We start from the raw sequence: 25,270 nt of genomic DNA, 5'->3' as shown, positions 1-25,270 counted from the left end.
TCTATTGTGCCTTTTATCAGCATGCAACACCTTGCTTTGTCTTTGATTTTTTTTCCATAAGTTTGTTTTGTCTGACACTAAAATTGTTCCTTGAGCTTTATTTGCCTGGTGTATCTATTTTCACCTCTTTATTTTCAGTTTTCCTGTGTCCTTTTGTTTCAAGTGCAACTTGGTAGATAAAATGTCCCTGGATCTCAGGATTCTCTCATTCAGCCCACCCAGAGTCTCTGACTTCGGCAGTCATCCTTCTTTCACAGGGCTCCTGATCCCCAAATGTCTCTTAATTGTTCTTCTGCATTCACCATTATTCCCTTAAGACTATTCATTGGCCAGTGATGGCTCTCTGGTAGTGAGAAGAGGCCTACCTTGAGCTTCTCCAGGTGAGTTGGAGGTACAGACACAGAAAGCCCCAACTTCGGCTTTCCAAGCTCAAGCAATTCCTGCCTGGGCACCCTGTGGTGTGATAGAAGCTCTGGACACATGGAGGTGGGAACTCAATCAATCAGTGTGTTCATCTGCCTGCTAGTTTATGAGCTGCTTTAGATTTTAGGGTTTCAAGCACCCAAAGTTCTGGTCCAGCCATACAATCAAAGGTTTGCTATTGCCCTGGTTTGGTGGTGTAAGAGAGAGAAAAAGCCCAAGTATAACCAGTCCCAGTCCAACCCTGGCTTTGGTTTCCTGCCCTGAACCCAACTCTCCCCTTTCTCCTGAGAGTTTAGGGTCAGTTGTAAAGTAAGGTTTTGAGCACCATTCCCTCCCTATCTCCTCTCGGCATCTCCAGTGTCAGAATCAGAAGTTGTTGGTTTCCCTAACCAGAAGACAAATTCTGAATAGCCTGTAACAGACATTTGTTTTTCTTGCAAGATATTGTGCCACTGTTCGTTGCCTATAAATCAACTTAATTTAGATTTTGAGCTTTTCCCATGGTCAAGCTGGTGGAAAAATATAAGCCCTTTCTCTCTTGATTTTCAAAAGGTGATCTATTCACACGTCTCAGGAATATCTAAAAAGTGACACTGTGAAAACCTCCTTCCCACCCCCAAATCTAACCACCGATATTGGTTTATTATGCATATTCCAGAGTTTCACTATATATATATATACAAGAAGCATAAGAATGTATTATATATACACGCACGCACTGTCTTATTTGCTCCCTTTTTCTGCGAAGGACAGCAGAAAAGGACAATCTACTCAGCATTTTGCCTTTGTTATTTCACTTAACTTTCTGGTAGATCTTTCTCTACTGAAAGGTTGAGCATGCTTTTTATAGCTCTACAGTCTCCCACAGTATGGAGGACTGTGATGTATCTAACATCTCCCCCTGACAGACATCGAGGTTGTTTTACGGTCTCCCCTATTACCAACAATGCTGTGTTGAATAAAATAGAGCGTTTAAACAAAGGGGGGAAACAAAAAAACAGCCAAGGCATTTCATTTTGTGAGTGTTTCCCAGTAACTTATTTCTCCTGCTGCTGTTTCCTCCTGCTGCATTTTTATTTTCCTGGAAGCTTCATGTTGATGCTTGATTGCAATTTCCACATTGTACAGGGTCATTTTAGCAGTTGGTATTACACAGTAAAATAGAAAAATGTGCATTTGTGGGTAGCAACGAGAGCAGCAAATCTTGCATTTGTCCAATGCCTTCTGCAAGCCCCGAGTGCTGAGACAGCAGGCTGGTGGAGACTTCGAAAGCTCAACACACAGTGACAGTCAGCTGCAGACACCTCCTTTCTGCCACAGCAGCCTAAGATGCCCAGGGTGTGCTGGTCAGGCCATTCTTCCAAAGGCTACGGAAACCACAGAAGGCACACAGGAATTTTTTTCCTCAGTGCTTTCAAAAATCCACTGGCATATATACTGAAAAGAATTGAAAGCAGGAGGACTTCCCTGGTGGTCCAGTGGGTAAGACTCCACACTCCCAATGTAGGGGGCCTGCGTTCAATCCCTGGTCAGGGTACTAGATCCCACATGCCGCAACTAAGAGTCTGCATGCCACAACTAAAGATCCTGCATGCGGCAACAAAGATCCCATGTGCCGCAACTAAGACCTGGCGCAGCCAAATAAGTAAATAAATATATTTTTAAAAAAGAATTGAAAGCAGGGACTCAAAGTGATATTTATACACCCATGTTCAAAGCAGCTCTATTCACAATAGCCAAAGGGTGGGAGCAACCCCAGTGTCCACTGATGGATGAATGGATAAACAAAATGTAGTACATACATAAAATGGAATGTTATTCAGCTTTAAAAAGGCAGAATATTCTGGCAAGTACTACAATATGGATGAACCTTGAGGACATTATGTTCAGTGAAATAACAAAAGGACAAATACTATATGTTTCCGCTTACTTGAGGTACATACAGTCATCAAATTCGTAGACACGGAAAGCAGAACAGTGGATGCCAGGGGCTGGAGGAAAGAAAGGAGTAGGAAGTTATCGTTGATGGGTACTGAGTTTCAGTTTTGCATGATGAAAAGAGTTCTGGAGATGGATGGTGGTGACGGTTGCACAATAATGTGAATGTACTTCATGAGACAATATTGTACTTAAAAATGGTGAAGATGGTAAGTTTTTGTTTTGTTTTTTGGTGGGGTCTTAGTTCCCCGACCAGGGATCGAACCCATATCTCCTGCAGTGGAAGCGCAGAGTCTTAACCACTGGTCCACCAGGTAAGTCCCTAAGATGGTGAGTTGTATGTTATGTGAATTTTACCACAATTTTTAAAAAATTTAAAGGGTAAAAAAGATAAACTATTGGCAGCCCCTTGAGCGATGTCAGTCTCTCTGTATCAGCAGTTGTAAGCAGAGCCTTTTCTGATCAAATCATTTCTCCATGATCCATTTCTCCACAATCAGTGGAGTCACACAGAAAAAGATCTTATCCTGAGGACGATAGCAGTGAGACCACAAGTTAATATTAATCAAGCCCTCACTAAGCTCGGCTCCTTTGTCTCATTTAACCCTTATTAAAGCTCTGCAAGGTCAACACTATCTGCATTTTGCAAATGAGAAAACCGATGTTCGGTAAATCCAAAAGATAAACAGCAAAACTATTAGCACTCATTAGAGTGAGGAGTTAGGCAAGGGACATGAGATAAATGAAAAATAATCAATACTTTCCCATGTACCAAAAATTTCCAACTCAAAATTGTTTTTAAAAAATCTTCCCATCCACAGCAACAACAAAAACTTCAAAATACTGGGGAAATATTGCAAAAAATCTACCGAAGAAATATAAATAAGAGAGGAATTGGGACAAGGGGACAGAGTGAAAAATTCACTTTTTACCTGGTGCAATGAACTGAACGTAAATGTTCCCCCCAAATCCATATGTTGAAATCATAACCCCCAATGTGATGGTATTAGGATGTGGAGCCTTTGGAAGGTGAATAGGTTAGGAGGATGGAGCCCTCACAAAAGGGAATAGTGCCCTTATAAAAGAGACCCCAGGGAGCTCCCTCACCCCTTCTGACATGTGAGGATACAGTGAGAAGACAGTCTTCTATAAATCAGGAAGCAGGCTCTCACCAGACACTGAATCTACTGACAGCTTGATCTTGGACTTCCCAGCCTCCAGAAATGTGAGAGATAAATTTCTGCTGTTTATAATTCATCCAGTCTGTGGTAGTTTGCATAGCAGCCCCAACAGACTAAAACACTCAGTACTACCTCTGTGTAATTTTATATTCGTGGGGACTTCCCTGGTGGTCCAGTGGTTAGGACTCCGCGCTTCCACTGAAGGGATCATGGGTTCAATCCCTGACTGGGGAACTAAGGTCTTGCATGCCATGTGGTGCAGCCAAAAATAATAATAATAATAATTTTATATTCATATTAAAATGAAATTTCTGCCTAGTGAAAAAAAAAATGATGCCCTGGGCCTAAAGCAAAAACCTCTCCAAGTTGCTGTGAGGACCAGATTTCCAATCTTCTTCAATGTAGTTAAAATTACAATTTGATTTGTATAAATATATATTTACCTAAGGAGAAGGAACACAATGAGAATAAAATACATTGCAGTAAAATACCTAGTGTGTATATATGTAAAAAATTATAGGAAATATGTATGAATTCATATGGATATATTTAAAATGCATTAACCAAGAACTTAACAGTAGTCAGAAGGCAGTTGAATCGGGAATACAGGAGTTAATTAATACAATTGTTAATAAAGAATTTTATGATAGAGAAAATGGTACATTTTATGCATTTTTTTAAGGCAGAAATAGTAACTAAATTTAAATTGGGTGCAAACTCGATCACTAGCTCTGCATGATGTTGCAGAGGTGAGGGGAACCAGGTTTGCTAAAGTAATTGTGGTGATAGAAATGTATTAGCCTTGGATGCTACCGAGGTGGCCCATTCTATCCCAGTACATTGTAACTGTCAATTACTGCATTTTTTAATAGGCTAACTAAGGAAGAGAACAGGTGGAACTGTCCCAAAATGTCACTTGCCCAGAAGAAAGATCGGGTAGCTAAGAAGAAGGCAAGCTTCCTTAGAGCTCAGGAACAGGCTGCTGAGAGTTAATAAACCGAACCACAATTTCTATGAAGTTTTTCAGATAAAGACAGTAATAAACTTATTGAACAAGTAAAAAAAATTTTTTTTAATTCGGTCAGGGTAGTGAGAGTGGCAATATTTACTCTAAGGAAAAAAAAAAAAATCCTTTAACCCATCCAGGTGTTTTATTTGATCCAATCAGGGCCTGATTTCTCTGGTTCTTCAGAAACTTTTCTACCTTTAATGTTTACTTCTTCCTTTGAAGGGCGAAGTCCACCAACTCTTGTACATACTTAAGGAGATTAATTTTTAAGCTCTCTCCTCTGATATAAAATGTACACCACCTCCTCTCCTTTCATGTTAGTTCCCACTGGGGCGAGTCAGGCACAAAAATTTGAAGAAGGGGCTTCCCTGGTGGCGCAGTGGTTGAGAGTCCGCCTGCCGATGCAGGGGACGCGGGTTCGTGCCCCGGTCCGGGAGGATCCCACATGCCGCGGGGCGGCTGGGCCCGTGAGCCATGGCCGCTGAGCCTGCGCGTCCGGAGCCTGTGCTCCGCAACGGGAAAGGCCACAGCAGTGAGAGGCCCACGTACCACAAAAGAAAAAAAAAAAAAAAGGGAATAATCAGTAACTACCAAAGATGCTCTTAAAGTTCTTGTGGATCTGACTCAAGCTTATAAAGTTAAAGGCTCTGTATTTTGTTTCAGAAAAAATATCCATCACTGCCACACACCTGTTCCCTCAGGTGGGACCCTGACAAAGCACCAAAGCAGGAGTGTTGGACAGGTAGGTAGTATCAGCCCATAGAGAGAAAAAACAAGATGTTTTCACAAACCACTGGAGTGAAGAAACAGCTGTCCCAGGTCCCTGGTGGTACCTTGTCAACAGTTACATGAAGCAGAAGACAAGGTAAGGATGTAGTGGGAGAGACATCCACGTATGAGAATAAGGTAATTTTTTAAGATGATAACACACTCCCCTGCCTTCCAAATCCACTAAAAAAAAAAAGAATCTTGGGACTTCCCTGGTGGTCCAGTGGTCAAAACTCCGTGCTTCCACTGCAGGGGCACGGGTTTGATCCCTGGTAAGGGAAGTTCTGCATGCCGTGCAGTGCGGCCAAAAAAAAAAAGAAAGAATCTTGATCAACAGGCTGAAAGAGTTTGTCCAAACATTGGAGGAAAAGTAAAAGCTTGAATTTTCATCTTATTTTTAAAATTTTGCTTTCTGTACTCTGACCACAATTCCACCAGTTACTTATTATGTAATCCTGGACAAGTCACTCCATGTTTCTGACCCCTGTTTCCTTATCTATAAAATGGGCCTGTGCCATTCCTATGCCACAAATGTCAGAGTGACCTATGAAGCTGTTATTCCACTTGGGATTCAAGGTGGACACAAATGCACAGGAGACCAGGACTCCAACGCTGGCTTTGTCATTATCTGCAACAGTGACCAAGGCCCTTCCTCTTTAATCCTCAGATTGCTGGGAAGGGTTAGAAGGATTCCTGAGCTCCCAACCTAGCCACAGTTCAAGCTACGCACATCCACTGTTCTCCCAGACTGGGCTGTTTATATCAAGTGGCCACCCTCCCCCTGCAGTGGCATCTGTGCTAGGACACCACCTTTCTCTGACAAGTTGAACTTGTACAGATAGTGCTGCCAGCCTGCCACTGACAGCGATTGGCTGTTTTTATAGTTACAGAAATACGTAGATTTACATCGACCTGTCCACGGGCCCTTACTATCCGATAAGACTCCTTGTGGCCAAGACTAGAAATCTGTGAAATTCCAAGTCTTCCTCCCTGTTCTCCTCCAACTTCTTCCCAAACTGACCGTCTAATTTTAACAACACTGAACATGTGTTTCCAGATTTTCACTCTTTAACTCTCCCATGATGAACAATCCAGTGTATATAAATCTTTGTCTATTTTTTTAAGACTATTTCTCAAAGTGAAATTACTGGGTTAAAAGGTGCAGACCATTTTAAGGCTCTTGATACACACTACAACAAATTGTCTTCTGGAAAAGAACAAGCAATTGATATTCCTGCTAGCAATGTATGAAGCCGTGGGCCCATCCTTTTGTTTTGTTTTGTTTTGTTCATTTCCCAGTATAAGCAGTTAAAAAAAAAAAGTCCCCCCTTTTATATTTTAATTTGTATTTTGAGATAAGTCACAAGGATGAACATTTTATTTCAAGTGTACTGGCTTGTTTTGTTATGTTTCAGTGAATTATCTGTTTGTGTCCTTTTCATATTTTTTAAGTTCATCAAAGAAAATCTGTGAAGCAATTCCTTCCATAGCTAAACAGGGTGGGAGACGTAACTCTAGACACAAAAATAGAAATGTGAAATTGATTAATGTGAAATGAAAACTTTAGCTAAATATCCTGTTAACACACATATTGGTTACAGAAATTAAAGCATACACACTTCCATTTTTGTAAAATATTTTTTACCTTAAAGCAATTTTAAGAAAAATTGATCTTTTTCTCTACTTTGCCATTCTAAATCCACTTTAATGAAAAACTGTGACTTTTCTTTAGATGTGACACTTTCAGTCAAAATGAAATATAAAATAAAATTCAAAAGCAAAGTAAAATAAGATAAAAACTAACCACTTTAAAGTTGGCTGGGATCTGAACTATACAAAACTAAACAACATCCATAAAATGAAAACTTCTTTAAATATTCATTTCCCTTTGGGGCCTGGCAAATGGGAATTTAGTTCCAGCTTACTGCACTCGATCACTCCTGCAATTCAAGAAAGCTCTTTCCGGAATTTTAAGATATGCCAAGAGTAGATGTGATGTTCCTCTTTTTTTAAAAAAAAAGAACAGTTTTCACATTTTTTCATTTAAATTTTATTTATTTATTTATTTATTTATCCATTGCAGTGGCTTCTCTTGTTGCCGAGGACGGGCTCTAGGCGCACAGGCTTCACTAGTTGTAGTGCATGGGCTCAGTAGTTGTGGCACACGGGCTCAGTAGCTGTGGCTCACGGGCTCTAGAGTGCAGGCTCAGTAGTTGAGGCGCACAGGCTTCGTTGCTCCACGGCATGTGGGATCTTTCCAGACCAGGGCTCAAACCCGTGTCTGCTGCACTGGCAGGCGGATTCTTAACCACTGTGCCACCAGGGAAGTCCCTTGATGTTCCTCTTTCAGTTCCAAAGAAAGCGGTGACAGACATGACTCTACAATCCAGCCAGCAGACTAGATTTAATTCTCTGCAGATCAGCAGCACATGTTGGACTGGAGACACCGAGGATTCAGAAACCTTCATCTTTACGTATTTCTTCTGGAGGAGACTGAGGCTCAAACTCATCAATTCAAAACTCATCAGATTTGACAACAGTGGAGGTAAACTGTAATTTTCAGTTGGCAAAATATTGTCATTTTATAGAGAATAAAACTCCACAGGCCCCAGGCAATAAGAAGTCATGAAAGAGGGAGAGAATCATATACAGTCATCCGAAGACCACGGCCCTACTAGAGATTCAGGGGTTGACAAAACTGATTTGGGAAAGAGGAAACAATGTGGAGACGGCGAGGGCTTGATTCTGAAATTTGTTGGAAAATGAAAAATGGCGTCAGAAAATGAATTTTGAAAGAAGTTAAATGAAAAGTATTTGAGCTAAAAGATATGAGGTATAGTCTCAAAAAAAAAAAGTAACTTCCTATTACAACTGTGTTTCCAATATAAGACTGAAGAGTTTGCCTACCCAAATGCTGAATAACAAAATCTCTCCCTTTCACGCACATGATGCAAACATGACCTAAAGAAGTTCTAATGAGAACTTCTAATGACAGAAAAGCTACTTCAAAACTGGCAAATTAAGAATTTCTGGAAGCCTGTCTAGTAAAAGCTATCATGGGTATTATTTGAAGAAACTAAGTATTTTGACACAAGATGAGGGGGTGGGGGTGGATTTTATATGTATCTTTCCACTGGGAAAGCTTTGTTCTTTTTTATTCAGAGGAACAAAAAACATTAAATACAGATCCTTAAGGTGAAAGTGAACTTCCAGCCTAAAAAGGACACCTTGCCAGGTAACCGCACGTTTAGAAATGGGCATCTCCCTCCGTCGCCAACCGCTTGCTGAAATCTACTCATGCAGGTGCCTTCCTCTTACCTAATGGATGTCCGCGAGGGTCCAGGTTTAACTATGAGAAACTCTCTCACGTTCTCACTGTGTTTGGGGAGGGGTGCAGGTTGAGGACAGCGTGGCAGAGGCTGTAGGTGTCAGGGAAGAGGATGGAAATGGGGTTCTTACTCGCGTTTCTGTGCCCTCGGGGTTTGCCTCCCTTTGAGGGCAGAGAATGGAATCCCGTTAGTCGTTTTCCCCTGTTGAACAGTGCTTTTTGAGTTAAGACACCTGAGACCAAACCAGGGTAAAACAAATGTCAATTAAACATCACTGAGCGGCACTAGTACAGAGGAAGCAGGCCCACTCAGGGTTTCTGGAGGGTGGAGGCTTTGCGGAAAATGCGGGAGCCCGAGGTTCTGGTCTGCTGCAGCATCTGGAAAGGATGATAATGGAAGAGCAAATTTGGGAGGATGAATGACCAGCTTGGTTCATACAGAGGGAGCAGCAGGCAAGGCCGGAGAGAGGCTGGGGAAGCAGAGCAGGGAGGACAGGAAATTCTGAACCAGGGAAAGCCACCCAGAGGTAGAAGGGAGCTGGAGACGGCTTCTGAGGACAAGCTGGGAGGGCAGAGGATTCAGGATGGACTGCAGAGTTAGGACGGTGTCTCGGCTGCCTAGGCTTAAGGAAAGCCGGGGTGATGGCAGTGAGAATGGAGAACCAACCCCAGAGAAACAATAAAACCTGGGGGTGGTCACTGAGACCCTCAGGAGGGCACACAAGCTAGGACACTTCTACAAACACTCTTTTGTAAGGACAAAAGACCATTTTTGCGTTTATCCCTTCCTTTTCAGTTCAAAGGGTAGCAAACATCTAGGTCCTGTTTAGACCAATATTGGGGAATCTTCATTAACACGAGGTTTTACGCCCCACATAAAAAAAAAAAAAGGCACTTCAGGCAAAAACAACAGAGCAAATTATAATCTACATCTCCTAAAACTTATCTTTTTCTTTCAAAGGTTATCCTTTGAAAATGCTTTTGCTTGTGAAAAAACAAGCTGGGGGGTGGGGAGCAGTGTTGTGACTGCCTAGGTGTTTCCAGAAAGAGGCAGACAGTCAATCTGCAAGCATCTTTCTATAGTAGAGGTTTCCCTTTATTTTTGAGGCTTAAGCGTACTTTATTCTCCCCTGCCATTAACTGAGTGGCCCTGGCAAGATGGCTAGCTTCTAAGAGCTTCAGTTCTCTCATCTGTAAAATGGGGAGAATAAACCTACCTCCATGGGGGTTCTGTAAAGATTACATGAAAGAGCTTGCACAGTGCCCAAAACACAACTGACACCCCAAAAACACGAGTTCCCCTCCCCAGTTCTATTCCAGGGAGTAACATTCAGAGAACTACCACCTGAAGTTTCTTCAGGAGTCAGAAGTGCTGTTCAAAACACCTTTTCACCTCCTGGGAAAGAGAAGCAAACGAGTCTCAGAGATACAGCTGAGCACAGGCTTTGAGGGGCACAGGAAAGGAACGCCTCTTAGTTGGTAGTAAGCACTTCCAATATTCCAAACCATGCTCCTTTCAACAAGAGTGAATGCTATTAAGTGACTTAACAGAAAGAAAAGGCACCACAAGAAATGTTGTCTTTAAAACAACTTTAATGAAAACCATTCTCAACACATTCAAACAGCCCTTTTTGTGTTTCATGAACAACTTAATCTCGTCCAGTTGCCCCAACAGGTGATGCTGTTTCCCACCTCAGGTCTTTCCACCTCTTGAATGCACTTTCTTTCCCACCTTGTCCCTGGTTGCCCCTGCTTACCTGTCTTTTAAGTTACAGAGAGGCCAACCCTGGCACCCCTACTGAGGCTAGGGGAGGGGTACAGACAGGGGCATTCACTACCCATTCTCCACACTTTTGAGTATTTGAAAATTTCCACAATAAAACCTTTCAAAGTCACTCTTTAATATAAGAAATGAAAGAAAAACATGGTGGGTCATCCCAGGTACACCAATTCCACCTGTCCATGAGCCTGAACTGCAGCTCACCCCCTAGCAAATACGCAGCACTGCCTACTTTCTCACGGATGCGTCCTTGCTAATCCCTGGTCTAGTTTACAGGTCGCTGTAAGTTTCCTATATTGGACACATATTGTGACAGTTTACTGTCATATTAAGTGTGAATACTGCCCAAACGTGTTTCACTTGCTTTGAGACTGAAAAAAGGAAGCACTAAATGGAGAGGCTGCACTCTCTCACGAGCGCCCACTAGTGTCAACAACAACATAAAGTCATTCTCAGAGTTCTGTGGGGCTGATAGGTTTGGGGAAACCTGCAATAGCGTTGATGTTTAAAGCAGGAAAATAAATACCAGGGTGAAAAGAAGGCAGAATTTAGGAAGACAAACATGTTTTCTGGATCCTTATCCCAAAAGGAACTTAAGAGAATCAAGGCATGTAGAAGTTACTCAAAGTTGCTCTCCAAGAGTCCCACTGATCTGTGTGAAGACAGCCACGTGAGCATTATTACCATCCCCTCGCGCCCGCCCCGACTGGCTCCACAACTCCTGTCCTCCCTTCCAGTCACCTGCAGACACCTGGGCCTCTGTGAAGGATGCTCAGCCCTCTCTGGCAGCTCTCAGGGACAAGAGACCTGGCCAACTGCAACCCAGGGAGGACTGGAAGTGGCAGTGACCTAGCAACAAAGACGTGGGTCTTCCCTGAACCTGAGTGGTCGTGATAAAAAGAGTAGCAGTAGTGACAGTTAGCTAATGTTCTGAGTGCTTACTATGTACCCAGCATCGCTATGTGATCTTCACTCATATTTTCATTTAAGCCTCACAATAACTCTATGAGGCTGAGGAATTTCATGAAAGAGGAAACTGACCAAAAATCAGAAACACTTTGCCGAGAGGTTAGAGGAAAACAATCCTGCACGGGACCCACAGCTAAGAAGAGGTAGAGAGCTTGGACACAAAGGCAGGTGGGCACCAGAGCTCTTCAACATGCTGTCAAGTTTTTGGTAAGCTCACTTTAGGGGTGAAATAACAGGACAAGACTGACAACCTGTTGCAAGTCTTATACAAATATCAAGGAGACAAGTCAAGTGACAGTCCATCCAGCGCTTTGCAGGGAGACAGACAACAGCAGGAATGCCGTGTCAGCGCCTCAGCTGTAAAGAAATGAATTCTATCAACTCACCTTAGAGGACCCGCCCTGGGGAACTAACTCACACTGACTGGTAATTATTGCTACAATGAGAACCATTAACTTGGAGGAAAACCAGAACATTCAGTGTCTGCAGCTCAATTCACCCTGTTCCCAGATGGCAAAATCTACATGGAAAACAAGTCACCACCAGAACGCTGCTCGGTAAACACTAAGGCTCAGCGCTAAGGTATGACACCTCAAGTCATAAAAACCTGAAACAACGGTAATAGACCAAGATCAACCACTCTGGAATTTCCGGGACAGTCCTGATCTCCAGCACGCTATTTATAATATTGTGAGTTGCTATTCTGCATATATGATCCTCCCTGCCAGAGTAGTGGTATCTATGCTCTAATGTCCTCATTTTCAAGGGTCTACGTAGAGCACACCTTTCCAATAACATACTTACGTCAAAAATCAATATAATCTGTTAAGTCCTTCTACTATAATCACACTCTGGTTTTGAGGAAAATCCTTATCTGGTGGATTCATGAACCACACAGGCCCATCAGACTTGGAAAGGAGTTTCCTCTCGTTATGGCCACATTACCAAACCAGGCCCAGGCTGACCTCATTGGTTTTACGACGACTCCTTGACCTTCAGTTTCAGACACTGATGCTTTTTAACTCTAGTCCCAAACTCTGCACAGAAAACAATTTCAGAATATCCAGTGACTTGACTTTCCTCATCTGAGGAAGATGAGGGCATTAATCCAGGTTAGGGCTGGGTAGGAGGGTCCCAGGTGGCGATGAGCTACTGGGAAAAAGGAGGTCAAGCTTTACTCAGCGGCTATGCTCTCATCTATAGTTTATATACTGAAATTTGAAAAGGGTTCAGCTACTTTTTAAACGTTTGCAAACCACTGACCTGAATGGCCATTCTAAGGTCTATAAGTATTTAATTCTATTTCTGATTTTTAAAATTGTTTTATTCAACAAATATTTGGAAAGTGCCTTACTTTGTGACAAGTCTGTGGTAGGCATGGTGTTCACAACAGTGAACAGTACGCTAATAAACACAGACTCTGCCCTCAGACCTATGACTGTTTTGGCTTTGGTTTTGGTTGTTTTTTTTAAGAAATTGAAGAGTGATATAAACGCTGTCCACAGCAGAGTTACCTTCTAAAATTCTATTTTATATTTTCCCAGGTGTTAAAATCACAAGATTCCTAAAACTGAGCTGGTACACGTTTCTACTATGGACACTGGTTCAAGTGTTTCTTCCCCCTGCCCAATATTCAGAAGATACAGGCTGAATAATACAGACAAAACCAGTTGTAAGTTGAAAAATCAAACTGGATTTTATTAAAATATACATAAATAACCCTTATTTTTCTTTATTTCATCAGTTTGGGGAAGTTAAGAGGAAATTGGGAGGTAATAGCACTGGTGTAGAGAAATGAAGGCCAAAAGGGAGTCAGTGAAACGGTATTCCAGCCCAGATCTGCCACCCAGCAGCCTGAGAAAGGCATTTGGTGTCGTCGGCTGCATAATGAGGTGATTGGAATATATGCTGTCTGGGGTCACCTGCAGCTCAAAAACTCTACTGTCCTAATTCTGTCCTAATTATTAGGAGCAAATGCTACAGCTATGTATTAACTACAGAGCAGGTGTTCACAATGAAAAGTAAATGACCACTGAACTCACAGGAGTACTTTTAAGGAAGACAAGAAGAATACAGACGTTCTCTGCTTTAAAAAAATGCATTGATGTTACTGTTTTATTCACACTAACTAGAATATATACACAAAAAATGTGTATCATATGTGGCTTTCAAAAAATTCTATGTTCCATGAGAACTATGTAAACAGTGTAAAATGTTCCTACTGCATAACAAAAGAAAACCAGCATTTCCATGTAGTATTAGGAAAATATGTAGATAATTTGAAGTTACAGTAAAACGAAGTAAAATATCACAGAACAGTCTTTTCATGAAATAGTTATAGTCTAAAGCCAATACAGTTCATACTTTCAAATACTTTGGTAGAAGTGAAATGAATACAAAGCAAAAAAACCAAAATCCAAAAAAATTCTACTGTGGTTCTCATATTGATTGGAACTTTAGCAATGAGGCGACTGCACAGCTACCTTAGATGACAAATGGAAAAACTTCTCATTTGCTCCCCACTGCTGGTGGCAATGATGCTGGGAGAGCACTTCACAAGTCTTCTGTGAAGTGCGGAGCATCTCACTTCCTTCCACAGCTCTGCTCTCAGCAACAGCCTGGAAGGCTTCTTAAAGACAGCAGTTCAGCTTGGAATAGAAGTGATCTTGGTTACTTCCGCTAACAGATATAAATGACCCCGCATAAAAGCAGCTCAGAACTATAATTCACATTTAAAGTAGAACATAAATTTTTAAAAAACTGTATTATTATAGTTTCTCAAGAAGTCCACAGAACATACTACATTAATTAAAAAAAAATGCAAGTTCAATAGCCCACCGCCAATAGTTTTTTAAGAAACAGAAACAACCGTCTGCATGCTACAAATATTTCTTCATTGATATCACATATTACTTTGACAACTGTACAACTAAACTGATCTGAGGAGTTTTTAACTGCATCATTTTAATAATTTCTTTTTCTCATCTATACAGCCCAAATGTGGTACTGATTTATTTCACTGTCTTTTTGTTCTGTATGTTTTCTTTCAAATGAAGCCCTACATCTGCGAATTACAGCAGAGTAACTGTCGGTGAATCACATTTCTGTCATCCATCACAGGAGCAGACTGGGGATGTCCTCTGAGGATTTTCTCAGCAATGTAATTTATACTGCAACTTTCTGTAAAGACAAGAATGTCTTTAAAAGAAGAAAAAGAATCCTCGGTCAGCTTTACAAACTTATAGTAGTAACACAATAATGCACTGTCGTTCCTTTCTGAAGTAAAAGAACAAACACACTGTCAAGTGCCAAACAAACACTGCAAACTGCCTCTGAAGAAGAGCCTGCGAGCACAAGTCCTCAGACAGGCCTTCTGGAGGGATGAAAGGGCATCAGGGAGTGTTTGGTGAGATAAACTAGCCTGATAACCTTCATAACAAAATGAGTATAGAAAATAAAATACAAAATAGAAAGTGAATTATCTGTTGGGTTAATCTGAGGCTTTTTAAAGAACAATCCTAAAAAGGGCTAAAGGGCAGAAAAAAATTATTCAGCAAAATTGTCTATGCTTGAATGAACCAAGTATAGAAGGATTGTTAATATTTTAAATTAATTATTTTATAGTACCAGCATAACATTGGGAACTAATTTCTTGCCTAAATTTCACAACCACGTATAAGAAGTAAAACAATTACAGTGAACAAATCATGTGTGAAATAAAAGGTTCTTAATTTTTCATATCAGATGTATCATAGTCCCAGGCAGGAATACTACTGTTTGGAGTTTGTTTTGCTTTGTTTTGTGCAGAGAGAATGTCAGGGGAACTTAAATCATTTCAAAATTCATTTGGAATAATAGCCAAGAACATAGTATACCAAGAACTTGCACTGCCAGATATTAAAAACTTTCACTGATTCTAAGACAGCATCAATTGTAAGATGCAATATTGTTTTATGTACCATGCAAAGAAAAGATGTCCAGGGTATGGAATCTAAAAGGAGACAGAGACCCTCACAAAAAGTGGGGATACCAAATGGCAACAGCCTCAATGAGGGGTTAAAAAAATAATAATAACAACGCTTCCTCCAGAAGAGAAGGCAAAGAAGCCTGCATACCACTTCCTTGACAACAGGAAGAGGGGGAAATAATTCCTTGATATTTGCACTGGTACCTCCACCCCAACCTGCCTACAAATTCTGTGCTCTGAGTTCACACTACCAGCAAAGGCCAAGAAAACCTCAAGCAGAGATATTAGCTTCAACAGACTCAGACTGGTAGTGCCCCCAAGTGACTAGCAGAAGAAAACTCAAACCCTCTCAGGGAGAACTCAACTTCAATTAAGGCAACAGCTGATTTTTAAGATGCACTCCATATTTAAAGATGCTAAAATGTGGAAAATACATAATATGAAATCAGATACATCAGTTATTTCTCTGGTAGGCAGATAAATAACTCAATAGAAGAGATGTCAGAAAGCCAAGAAAACAAATATTGGGCATATGATTAAAAAAAGGTCAAACAATAATAGCACATGATAAAAACATCAAGCCAATGACAAAAGGGTACACTGTTCAATATATGGCACAGACAAAAAAGATTAACTATTTAAGAAAAAAGTTCAATCCCTCTCTATACCATATCTTCTAACCTATAAAGTTAGATGAAAAAACAAAACCATATAAGAACTAAAAGAGAATAAATATAATTATCTAAATAATAATTAATCTTAAAAGACTGGCCTACATATTTTTAAAACATGCTCCCCACCCCACCCCTCAAAAACCCAAAGCATAAAAATAAAGGGCAAATGTCAAACTGGAAAAAAAATTTGCAATGACCAAAGGTTAATACCCTTAACTGTCATAATTATAAATCAACCAGAAACAGAAATACCCCACCCCACACCGCCAGAAAAATGTACAAAGGTCAAAAACTGGCAACTGACAAAAGAAGAAATGGCCAATTAAATACATTAAACATGCTCAATTTCACTAGTAATAGAAATGCAAAATAAAACAATGATATAATAATTTTAGCTATCAAATTAGCAAAACTTTTAAAAAAACCAGTAATACCCAGTGTGGGCAAAAGGGTGCAGCACTTATATGGATAGCCGCTATGAAACTTCAGCAACCTTCCTGAAATGCAACTTTACAACAAATACAGATCAAAAGCCTTTTAAAAATGTGACTATCCTTAGATCTAACAACGCTACGTCTAGGAATTTCTGCCAAGCAAACAGTCAGAGATGTGCAGAAAGTATGTACAACTACATGTCAGAATTATTTATAACAGTGAAAAGTTGGAAAATCACCTAAATGTGCAACAGTGGTAGATAAATTAAGGATTTTAATAAATAGAACTATAAAATGAAATATAATGCAACTATTAAATATCCATGTATCTCTGAAGCACTGTTCATACTAGTAAAAGATTAGATAACCTATATGCCCATCGGTAAGGGACAGTTAAACAAATTACGGTGTAACAGTCAATGGAATACTACACAATCCCTGAAAAGAATAAGGCGGCTCTTTTGTTCTGATATATATTCTTTCTGCCTGAGATGATCTTCCTCCCCCAGATATCCACCTGGCTCACTTGCTCAAATGACATTCTATCAGTGAGAATGTCCCTTGCCATTTTATACAACAGCAACTTGTTCCCATCCCAAATGCACTCCCTCTCGCCCTTTTCCTCCTGCTGCTCTATTTTTAACCATCCGGCACACTGCCATTGTTTATTTACAGTCTGTCCTCCCCCAGAGGAAAGAAGATCCTTGAGGGCAGAGACTGTTTGGTCCACTGCTGTGAACCCCGGGGCCTAGACACTAGTACCTGGCACTTAGTAGGTAAGGTGCTCAGCGAATGATGCATAGATGATGGGTGGATGGATGGATGGATGGATGGGTGGATGGATATGGGAAAATCTCAAAGATACAAACATAAGAAGCGTGTCTTATTTTGCTAGTATTTGTCTTTTAAAAAGGAAAAAAATCATGTATGTGTTAGCAGATGTCTGGAAGGATACACAAAACTTGGAACGCTGGCTGCCTCCGGGTAGGGACACTGGGGAAGAAGTGTAAAAGGGAGGGCCCTCTCTTCTGTCATTTCTAAAAGGTGAACCAGGGACCTGGTGTTCCAGTGGGTAAGACTGGTGTTCCAATGGGTAAGACTCCACGCTCCCAATGCAGGGGGCACAGGTTCGATCCCTGGTGGGGGAACTAGATCCTGCCTGCATGCCGCAACTAAGAGTCCGCATGCTGCAACTAAGACTCAGCGCAGCCTAAATAAATATATATATTTTTTAAAAAAAGGAAGAGTCTCTTCCTAAAAAATAAATAAATAAAAGCTGAACCAACTGTATGTATAACCCACTCAGAAAAACAAATAAAAATGGTAAATATACACACACCCATGTTGTAGGCTGAGGTGGAAAAATTATACAATATACTCGCAAGTGGAAAAAAACAGGCTACAAAATAGCAAATAATATGAAATACACCGATGAGGTGGATGGACCTAGAGACTGTCATACAGAGTGAAGTCAGTCAGAAAGAGAAAAACAAATACTGTATGCTAACACATATATATGGAATCTAAAAAAAGAAAAATGGTTCTGAAGAACCTAGGGGCAGGACAGGAATAGAGAATGGACTTGAAGACACAGGGAGGGGGAAGGGTAAGCTGGGACGAAGTGAGAGAGTGGCATGGATATATATACACTACCAAACGTAAAATAGATAGCTAGTGGGAAGCAGCCGCATAGCACAGGGAGATCAGCTCAGGGCTTTGTGACCACCTAGAGGGGTGGGATAGGGAGGGTGGGAGGGAGATGCAAGAGGGAGAAGATATGGGGATATATGTACATGTATAGCTGATTCACGTTATAAAGCACAAACTAACACAACATTGTAAAGCAATATTCCAATAAAGATGTTAAAAAAATATATGAAATACACCAAGACTTAGAAAAAGCTTAGAAGGATTAACTTCTAACACTTTTAGTTAGCAAGATTATAGGTGATTTCTGCTGCTTCTTTTCTACATTTTTCTTTAGTTTCTGTATGAGGCACTATCGCTTTATAATTTTTTAATGGTTTTTGAAGCACACAGAGCACTTGTTTAGCAGAGGGTCGCAGCACCCAGATCCCAGGGCACAGTGACTCCCTCCCAGCGCTGCCTCAGTGATCCTCACTTTGCGTCTCCCATCCCAACCTCTGGGTCACCCACTGGGAAACTCCTCACTCCTGTGATTCTCCGACCTCATCCTGCACTGACCTCTCGCTTTTTTCAGTCTCTATCACCTCCCTTAGCTTCCTTGTCTTTCTCCTCCTGTCTTGGTCACCCGGCAAAACCCTAATCCTAGTAAACCCAATTATCTCTTACTGTGCACCTCAACCAAGTAGCAGCACATGGCCAGAGAAAAGTCAGGCGATCGTGCTAACTGTACTCACTTCAAATTTATGACCAAAATACCGAATGGGCACTCAAGCATGCAATACAATCCTACCACACTTTGCTGGTAAATTCCCTTTCCCCACACTCTGAGGTGAGTGTTCTTCTGCTCCCCTCTCTCCTCACGTCTCCCACAGCCCCTGACCGTGACCTTACTCTCACACACTTAGGACAGGAGGCCAGAGAACCCCGGTCTACCCACCACCACCGTTACCCACTACCCATACTGTGCCCTCACTCTCGGCCTTCCTCCAGTCCCATGGAAGAGGCAGCCCTGCTCTTTTTCTAAGACAAAACCCTTCGATCTGCCCTGGCCCTATCCCCCATTGACTTTTCAAGTATTTCCTCCAATAATATCCCCTTTAGTTCTTGCATTCTCAACTTCTCCCTCAATACTGGATCACTGTCGTTAGCAAACGAACGCACCTTAATATCATAAAATGTCCCTGTCTTATTTCTGTTAACCTTCACAGCGAAACTCGTTCCTCTGATCCCTTACCTCCCCTCAGCCCACTGAGCCTCTGCTGTATTAAAACAGCTTTGCTCAAGGTCACCAATGATGTCCTATGTCCTCTTCAAGCCAGTGGCCCATTCTTGGTCCTCCTCTTACTTGACCTCTCAGTGGCATTTCACATGGCTGACTGCTCTCTCCTTGAAACAATCTCTCAGCTTCCCTGAGACCACGAGCCCCTGGATTTTCTTTCACTTCACAGACTTCTCTCTTCTCCACTGACACACTCCTAAGTGACCTCATCCAGTTTCTGGTTTCAGGTGGCAAGTATGTGCTGATGATTCTAAGGTTATTATTATCTTCAGACTAACATCATTCACTACCAACTCTCCATCCCCACAACCCCTGAAACCCTGCTCCCTCAACAAGCCTTCCCAGGAAAAGGTACCAGCAACCACTCATTTGTTCGCATCAAAATCCTAAGGGCCATCCTTAACTCTTCTTTCCCGCACTCCCCACACTGAACTCATCTGTAAGTCCTGGACATCGCTACCCCTGCACTAGACCTGAGTTCAATCATCTTTCACCATCCCTATCACTACAACCCTAGTCGGAGTCACCACCAGCCTCTTACCTGTTGTCCCTCCATCCCTGCCCAGCAGTCCACCCTCCACCCAGCACCCAAAGCAATCTTTCTAAAGTATAAACCAAATTATGTCACTCCTCTTCTTAAAAACGCCTGGTGTTTCCATTACTCTTAGAATAAAATGTAAACGTCCTACCAGATCCCTCGTAGTCAGGCCCACCTACCTCTCTCCTCTTCTCCCCTCTGGCTACACGGGTCTGCTCTCTGTCCCTCAAACACAACACATCAGCTTCCATCTCATGGCCCTGGCAACTGCTCTTCTTTCTGCCTGGATTTTTCTCCCCGTATCTCCAGGTGTCCACCTCCTTCTCATCATTCAAATTTCAATTCACATATCATCAGCTTGGCAAGGCCTTTCCTGGAAGCACCCCCAGTCACTCTCAACCTCTTCCTATTTTGTCTTTTCCACAGAACCTATCAATAGCTGACATTTACTTTTGAATTAGAGTGCAGGCTTACTGTAATCTCCTCCCAGCAGAAGGCAATTTCCTTAAAGGTGAGAATGCACCCTCATTTACCACTTATCCCCAGGATGAAAACTGGCGTCTGGCACATAGTCAGTGCTGAATAAATATCTGTCAACCAACTGAATGACTATTTCATAATTGAAAATCTGGACTGAGGTAACTCTTGACATTACATTTAGTTTATTTTAATATTATAATATCAGAAATGCTGAGAACTGATAAAACTGTATCAAAAGCCTGATTACAAAATGGCCTTTTATACCTCTTACCTACTCTGTTAAGGTTTTCTAATACACATTAGGAAATGACCTAAATATCCATGAACAGGAAGCTGGCTAAATATGATGGGGCATAGCCATACAATGGATTCCTATGTAGCCATTAAAGAGAATGAAAAAGATCTACACAAGTTACTATGCAAGGCTGATCAACAACATCAAGCTGCAGAACAATACAGTCAATGAGATCCCTTTGTTCTGACATGAACACATATTTGATTGGACATGCACAGGAAAACTTCTCTAAGGAAATCCTACTAAAAGTGGTTACCTCTCCAAAATAAGAAGGTGAAGACTGAACTTATCATTTATGATTAAAAAACCAAAAAGTGCCAGGAACTACTTTTGATTTCAGCAATCTAGAGCTCACCACTTTGCATTTCACTCTATCAAAGGCTATAAAAGTTCTTTTTAAAAAACACATTACCTGTTTTTTAAAATGATGTATAATCTAGTGAGGAAAAACTGGCGTCAGCTGTCTCAGGAGAACAGTCAGGTTACAGAGTGTGGCCAACTTGCAGGTTGGTTTATGCATTATAGGTTTAACCCCCTTCTCTATTCCTTCCCTTGATAATGACTGGGAATGCTTAAAATAAAACCTTTACAATCTTTCAAGCAGTTTGGGGTTGAGGGGGGACATGGGACATGTGACACAGGCTTAGTCAACAGGTGTGAGTAAATTTTCGGAGATGCTTCTGTTTTCCTAATTAAGATAGATAGATATAACCCATACTACCCTTTCTCACCTTCTTCATGCCCCGAACACAGATGTGATATCTAAAACTATGGGAGCTATCTAATAACTACGAGGCAACAAGAGCCAACAGGCAGGTGAAAAGATGCAAACGATCTAGTGACATCATTCAATAGACGAACCCTTCCTGTTATGTAAGAAAAATAAACCTCTATTTTTTTAAGGTATTGTGAGTTCGGTTCCTTAATGTCTCTACTCTGAATTTTAAAAAAAAGAAAGAAAGAAAGAAAAACACTGAGAGGAAACAGAAAAAAGAAAAAATTATAGTCAACATCAACTCCATAAAAGAGGCTTCAGAATGAAACATTCAGAATTTATACACACAATAAAGATAAACTCACACAGTGAAGCTGAAGTCCAATCAATGCTGGGGCTGCTCTGGACTAATGTTCATTGTTCGATAAATTTCTTTAAGTAATAACAGGGCAGTATCTTCAGATTCCCTATTACAAAGAAAAGCACATTTACTTAAGAGATAATTAGAAATTAACCTCTAGGACTTCCCTGGTGGCACAGTTGTTAAGAATCCGCCTGCCAATTCAGGGGACAAGGGTTCGAGCCCTGGTCCGGGAAGATCCCACATGCTGGGAAGCAACTCAGTCCGTGCACCACAACTACTGAGCCTGCGCTCTAGAGCCCGCGAGCCACAACTACTGGGCCCGCGTGCCTAGAGCCTGTGCTCCGCAACAAGAGAAGCCACCACAATGAGAAGCCCACGCACCCCAACAAAGAAAGCCCACACGCAGCAATGAAGATGCAGCCAAAAATAAATTAATTAATTTTTTTTTAAAAAAGAAAGAAATTAACCTCTATGCATAAAGATGGAGAATGCAGCTTTGGTTCTATTCAATTCTACCTAAGAAGGGCAAATGAAAATAAAGTAGTGTAATCTCAGAGCTGTCCTTAAAAACTGGATGAATACCAATCAGCTCCAAAATAGCTGTGCTGCAGTTCTCCTTGGTGATGGAGGATACACAAAAGGATGGCTTTCAAAGTCCCTACCATTCCCATTCTGTGAAAGGCATCCCTGCAAAAACGGTGTGCAAGTACCAAAGGCCTTTGGTCAAAGGCAGATGACATGCTGCCATCTTGTGGATAACTAAACTAAAGGGGGAAAATACTGATTTTGAATATATGGGCATTCAAATTGCAAATGGTAAATCAGCAAGAACCTCACTAAAACTGCTGTATGTGCTGCAACGTAAAGGCCACATGAATGTTATCAAAGATCAAAATACTTACCAATAGCATAAGTGACTCTGAAGAGCGAAAAGATATTCATTAAAACTCTCTATTGGCTTTTCTTGAAGAACATAGTCAATTCGGCGGCCTCCGTTTAACATTCCAACCTTTCCTAAGTAGTCCTCATCCTTGGAAAAATCTGGATTTTCAACAGTCTTTTCTGCTAGAATTTAAACCATTTCAATATCAAAGTCAATCACTTAATCATTATCCTTTGACTTTAGCTGACCTTCTGGGCTCAAGAGAATATTGCTTGACACACGTAGCAACCTGGGGAACTACCAGGCTCACTTCCCATTCCTCCAAAGAGCCAGGGGAAGAGGGGCTGGTTCCCCGAGACAGAGGAGAAAGAGCCAACGAGCCGACAGAAGTTTTGAAGAAAAGGGGTGAGAGAGCATTGTAGAAAGAAAGGAAATAGAATTAGAATCTGAAAGAATCAAAAACATCACGGCACAATGACCTGACATTACGTGTACAGTCTACAACGACACAGTACAGTCAGACACAGTACCAGGAGAACATTTCTCACGGGGGGTTATTCAGATGCCTGAATACTAACTTAGTTCTCAACTCTAACATTCCACTCTGGCCTTATGAATCTCAACAAAATTTTAAGCCTGCAGGGTAAAAAGTTCAGCAACTATGAGCCCAAAACCTATAAAAAAAAAAAAAAGGATGACATGCATTTTGAAGTACAGTTTATCCTGATTTTCCTTTATAGGAAGAGCCTCTACACTTCAACAAAAAAGACTACAATGGAAAACCATCATCAAATAATTTATGTGTGCTATGTTCACAAATAATATTTGTACTGGAAAATGCCTCAAATGTCAAATTTACCTTCAACTACTTGCTTTTCTTCTTCTTCTTTGATTTGATTGGCTACCTTCTCCAATTCTTCTTGCAGCTGAGTTGAAGAGGTATGAGCACGGGCAAACTCATTTAATGTCTGCCAAGCACTTTTCAGTGAGCTAATGAAACCCTGCTTCAAATCAGATCCCATACGAGAGAGACTTTCTTTCAACTCTAAAGAGATTAAGATGACATATCAAGTTATTAGTTACTGGGTTAAATTCTGCACCACAAAAATTAAAACAAAAGTTATACTGTTCTCAGACAGGATAAGACCTCTTACTCTTCTCTTTCTTTTTTTTAATTATTATTTAATTTTTTTACATCTTTATTGGAGTATAATTGCTTTAAAATGGTGTGTTAGTTTCTGCTTTATAACAAAGTGAATCAGTTATACATATACATATATTCCCATATCTCTTCCTACTCTTCTCTTAAATGTCAAATATATGGAGTTTCTCAGCCAAGAACTTCCAACGTATTAAAATGTTTTGAGGAGTCTTATTCTGCCATTTTTTTTTAACAACTAAACTTGATCCAGCCTAAACCTATACATTTCCTCTCACCAAAAAAAAAGGAGTTCAAATACCATAAAAATATAATAAGCACATTTATGTGCTTTATTTTTACTGTAAGTTAAAAAATGGGCCCACGATATTAAAAAGATGATTGTTTTTCTAATACGTACTGGTGAAATGGTTTTGAGAATTTGAGATTCTGATATAACCACAATTTAAACTTCTAATTTAAAAATGAAGGAACTCCTGCCCCTTCACCTTTTCTGCTTTTGTCTAATAAAAAATACATGAATTCATAGTCTTAGCGTATCAAATTTCTCATTTAACTTCAAAAGAGTTAATTGTGTTTATAAAGCATGGTGCAGAAAAAAAAAGAAAGATATTTTAAATAAGAGGGCATGATCACTGTTCCTTCTTTTAAACCTATGGATAAGAAGTACTATACACCATTAGTAGGCATAAAAGAAACCTAAACCCTACTTGGAATTATTATCAATCCATTTTGTTTAATGAATTTTTTTAATAGGAAACGTTTGTTTAGTTAGCAAGGAAAAAACAGCTTGCTTGACTTATCATCAAATTTTTATTTCTTGATGGTTTGGTCATTAGTTCAAAAGTTACTTTGCTTCCCAATTCCAAAAACTATAACCAAATTCTATCAAAATCTATGCACCTCATCACTTTATTACCAACTTTCTCCATTCCTTATTATGTCAACAATTAGAATGTTATCAAGGAGAAATCATTAAGGAGAAGGAACTCATTCATAACTTTACAGCTCCTGCAAATAATTAGTAAACATGTTCTGAACAATGTAGGCATTTAAATAAATAAGAACTTAGTGTTAAAATTTTCATTAACTCATTACAAATGACAGGAAGGACACAATTCATTACAAATGACAGATTACAAAATGACAGGAAGGAAACAAGTTTTTATAGTATTTGTTTTTTACCTAAATGAAGTCTTTTTCTGCCTTTGTGATGCGGAATGAGAACTGCTTTTAGGTCCAAATCTGGTACAATCATAGGTTCTAATCTATATGCCACTGGATCAAGCTACAAATAGAAGAATTAGAAATCTATGAAAAGCTGTTTTGAGTTATATATCTTAGTTGAGTGAGAAAACAGGTATCTGGCAAACCAGAGATTTTGATTTTCTTTTCACACCTTATTCAAATACTGGTAATTATAAGAAGACTTCCAAGTT

The 25,270-nt window shown here is 40.5% G+C and overlaps 1 protein-coding gene and 1 non-coding gene across 9 annotated transcripts in view; one reads left to right on the top strand and one right to left on the bottom strand.

Annotated features, from left to right (window-relative positions):
- Positions 1–1,691: 1,691 nt before the first annotated feature.
- The window catches only part of SEC23IP (SEC23 interacting protein), a 58,167-nt gene continuing 34,588 nt past the window's right edge, over positions 1,692–25,270 (bottom strand). The window contains exons 15-20 of one of the 8 annotated variants that reach the window (XR_009535988.1): positions 25,017–25,119; positions 23,532–23,717; positions 22,692–22,854; positions 21,791–21,892; positions 2,354–2,414; positions 1,692–1,790 (exon numbers count right to left, since the gene is read on the bottom strand). Coding sequence is in view for 6 of the 8 variants with exons in the window: in XM_060125817.1 (XP_059981800.1) it covers positions 21,811–21,892; positions 22,692–22,854; positions 23,532–23,717; positions 25,017–25,119 (534 nt within the window). In the remaining 2 variants the exon portion in view is untranslated. Of the gene's footprint in view, positions 1,791–2,201; positions 2,415–7,345; positions 8,065–8,380; positions 9,026–10,222; positions 14,595–21,790; positions 21,893–22,691; positions 23,017–23,531; positions 23,718–25,016; positions 25,120–25,270 lie in introns of those variants that run through there. The other 7 variants (XR_009535987.1, XM_060125817.1, XM_060125816.1 and 4 more) reach the window with 7 other exon arrangements.
- Positions 4,253–4,385, top strand: LOC132507690 (small nucleolar RNA SNORA66). The gene has a single exon (XR_009536263.1). It is a non-coding gene; the product is annotated as a small nucleolar RNA SNORA66 (small nucleolar RNA).

Source organism: Lagenorhynchus albirostris, chromosome 16 (genome assembly GCF_949774975.1).
Source record: "Lagenorhynchus albirostris chromosome 16, mLagAlb1.1, whole genome shotgun sequence".
In the NCBI taxonomy this organism is placed as follows: domain Eukaryota; kingdom Metazoa; phylum Chordata; class Mammalia; order Artiodactyla; family Delphinidae; genus Lagenorhynchus; species Lagenorhynchus albirostris.
This window is presented reverse-complemented; position numbering and strand designations above follow the sequence as displayed.